At 49.3% G+C, this 2,500-nt stretch overlaps 1 protein-coding gene across 3 annotated transcripts in view; it reads left to right on the forward strand.

The window, feature by feature from the left end:
* Positions 1–322: 322 nt before the first annotated feature.
* LOC114775390 (protein FAM184A-like) overlaps positions 323–2,500 on the forward strand; it is a 19,051-nt gene continuing 16,873 nt past the window's right edge. The window contains exons 1-3 of one of the 3 annotated variants that reach the window (XM_028966528.1): positions 323–667; positions 763–944; positions 2,426–2,500. The exon at positions 2,426–2,500 is cut by the window's right edge and continues 111 nt beyond it. In XM_028966528.1, the coding sequence (XP_028822361.1) occupies positions 601–667; positions 763–944; positions 2,426–2,500 (324 nt within the window). In that variant the 5' untranslated portion in view covers positions 323–600. The remainder of the gene's footprint in view (positions 668–762; positions 945–2,425) is intronic. The other 2 variants (XM_028966527.1, XM_028966529.1) reach the window with 2 other exon arrangements.

Below are 2,500 nucleotides of genomic sequence, written 5' to 3' on the forward strand. Positions count from 1 at the left end.
ACTACACGCACGCTACACACACACTACACACACACTACACACGCGCTACACACACACTACACGCACACTACATGCACGCTACACACGCGCTACACACTACGCACGCTACACGCACGCTACACACGCGCTACACACGCGCTACACACGCGCTACACACGCGCTACACACACGCTAAACACACACACTACACACGCTGCACACACACCACACACACGCTACACTACACACACTACACATATACACACACACACACTACACACACTCTACACACATGCTACACTACACACACACTACACACACATACATTACACACACTACACGTACACACTACACACTCACACACTACACTCACACAAACTGGGGTCATGACTGACTGTGACTGGTGTCAGGGTTCTTGTATGAGGTCAGTTGGGTTCTACAGGACTGTCGAAGGAACCCTGCTCACAGGTAGGAGTTGAGAGACCACATTCGCCTTCGGTCCAGAAAAATGGCCGGTTGCCATGGTAACGGTTCTCTCGATTCGGCATCCACGCTCATGGTGTTTTATTTCATTAGTCTTGTTCAGGATGACAACTGCTGCTGAACGTGAACGTTTCTTGCATGCTGCTTCTGATGAATGATGTTGGAAGGTTCTTCATTAGTCCACAGGTTCTACAAGAACGTCCTGGTACAAATTTTATTATGACTCACTGAGCACACATCTGGGAGGACGTGACACACCGACACCTTCGTGGTGGTTCTCTCATGTACGTGTGTGTCCAGGTCAGATCGGCGGCCTGCAGGCCACTCAGATGACCCACGAGGCAGCGATCCGCGATCTGGAGTCGGAGAAGTCCCGGCTGAAGGACAAGGTGCAGCGTCTGGAGGAGGACAGAGTGACGCTGCAGAACAAGAGCCAAGCACTGGACGAGAAACAGAAACATCAGATCCACACGCTGGAGAAGGTACACGCACACACACACTCCGCCCTGTTCTCCATTATTCCCTCGTCTGACACTCTGCTGAGATCCACGTTCGGCCCGTCTCTTCATTCATCTTGAACTCCTGCAGAACACCTTCAAAAGAACAGAGTTGTTCCTGCTCCTCGGTGCTGAGAGCTTATCGCTGACCTTCAGCTGGACAGTAAATGGCAGCATTAATCCGTTCCAACCTGCAGACTTCATCAGGCTCCGCCTCGTTCCGCGTTCTCGCCGTTCTCAGACTCAGGGTTCCGTATATAGTGCTCCTCAACAAAATGGTGGTTCCGCTGTTCACCTTCGTCACGTCTCTGTTCTGATATTCATGTGATGACACGCGGTGGTACACGGAACCTCCAGCAACAGTCCAGGTCTCCAGGGAAATCTCCATGGCAACATCTACATGGCATCGTGTAGTGTTCAGTGCCGCCGTTTCATCCTGTCCTCATGGTGGTTCTTCGCGTTAATGTCCCGGTGTGACGGACAATCATGCTCACCTATCAGATGTGTGACAGTTCAAGCCACGGCCACTGAAATCCAAGGATTCCAGGCACCTTCGTTTCTACTCTCCTCAAGTCCTCCACGCTCTCATGATACCTTCACAAAATGAAATTCAAACCAAACGATTAGAACATAGAAGCTCAAGGTCAGCGTGACCTCACGTTCCTGTGAACCCGATATTGGAAAGATCTTGAGAGACTTGGACTCACTGATGGATGGATTATATTCTGATGTGTGGAGATGGTAATTCTAGTTTTGTCTTCTATATTTTAGTTACTGTTCCTGTTTTGATGAGGAACATTCATCAGTGTATGAGCTGCCATCACGCCATGATCTCAGGCTCTTCTTCCTGGTGAACTGTGGCGTTCGCTCTTCATTTTCATAATTCCTCATGCAGCCAGGAATTCAGTCAGAAGCTCCAGGAATCAATGACCCACAGGCAACTCCTGGTGCTCCTCACACGTCTCAGTTCTGCAGGCTCAGACTTCAGCAGCGCATGGAAATGAATGTGACGAAACTTCACGATGGTGGCTTCTCCAGAATTTGTTCAGGTTGTTGAAGTTGACTGATAAAGGAGGAGAAAATGGAGGACTCTGAGTGACAGGCTGTCTGAAGCTCTCCAACTGAGCAGACCTTGCACTGACTAAACCTGGTGAATATAGAAGCAAAGGAACACAAATGGTTTGAGTGAGTTGGAGGCATGGACCTTGCCTCCAAATTCTCCAGATCTCAATACATTCGGCCATCTGTGGATGTGTTCAGGATCTACTTGTTGACATACCACTGTAGATACCTTCTGAGGTCTAGTGGAGACCACGCCTTGATGGGCCAGGAGTGTTGAAAGGCAGTTGGGTTGGATATAAAGACTATGATCTAAGACCTGAGATGTCTGCTGAGGAAACATCATCTCTTTTATTCCCGGTAGATATGTCTTCGGGAGTTTATTTCTCACTGTTTATTTCCCGCAGACTCTGCGTGAGGAGAAGCAGATGCGTGAGAAGGAGCTGATGAACATACGTGTGAAGTACGAGGAGGATGCGGCG

The sequence above is a fragment of the Denticeps clupeoides genome, unplaced genomic scaffold (assembly GCF_900700375.1).
Source record: "Denticeps clupeoides unplaced genomic scaffold, fDenClu1.1, whole genome shotgun sequence".
NCBI classification, from domain to species: Eukaryota; Metazoa; Chordata; class Actinopteri; order Clupeiformes; family Denticipitidae; genus Denticeps; species Denticeps clupeoides.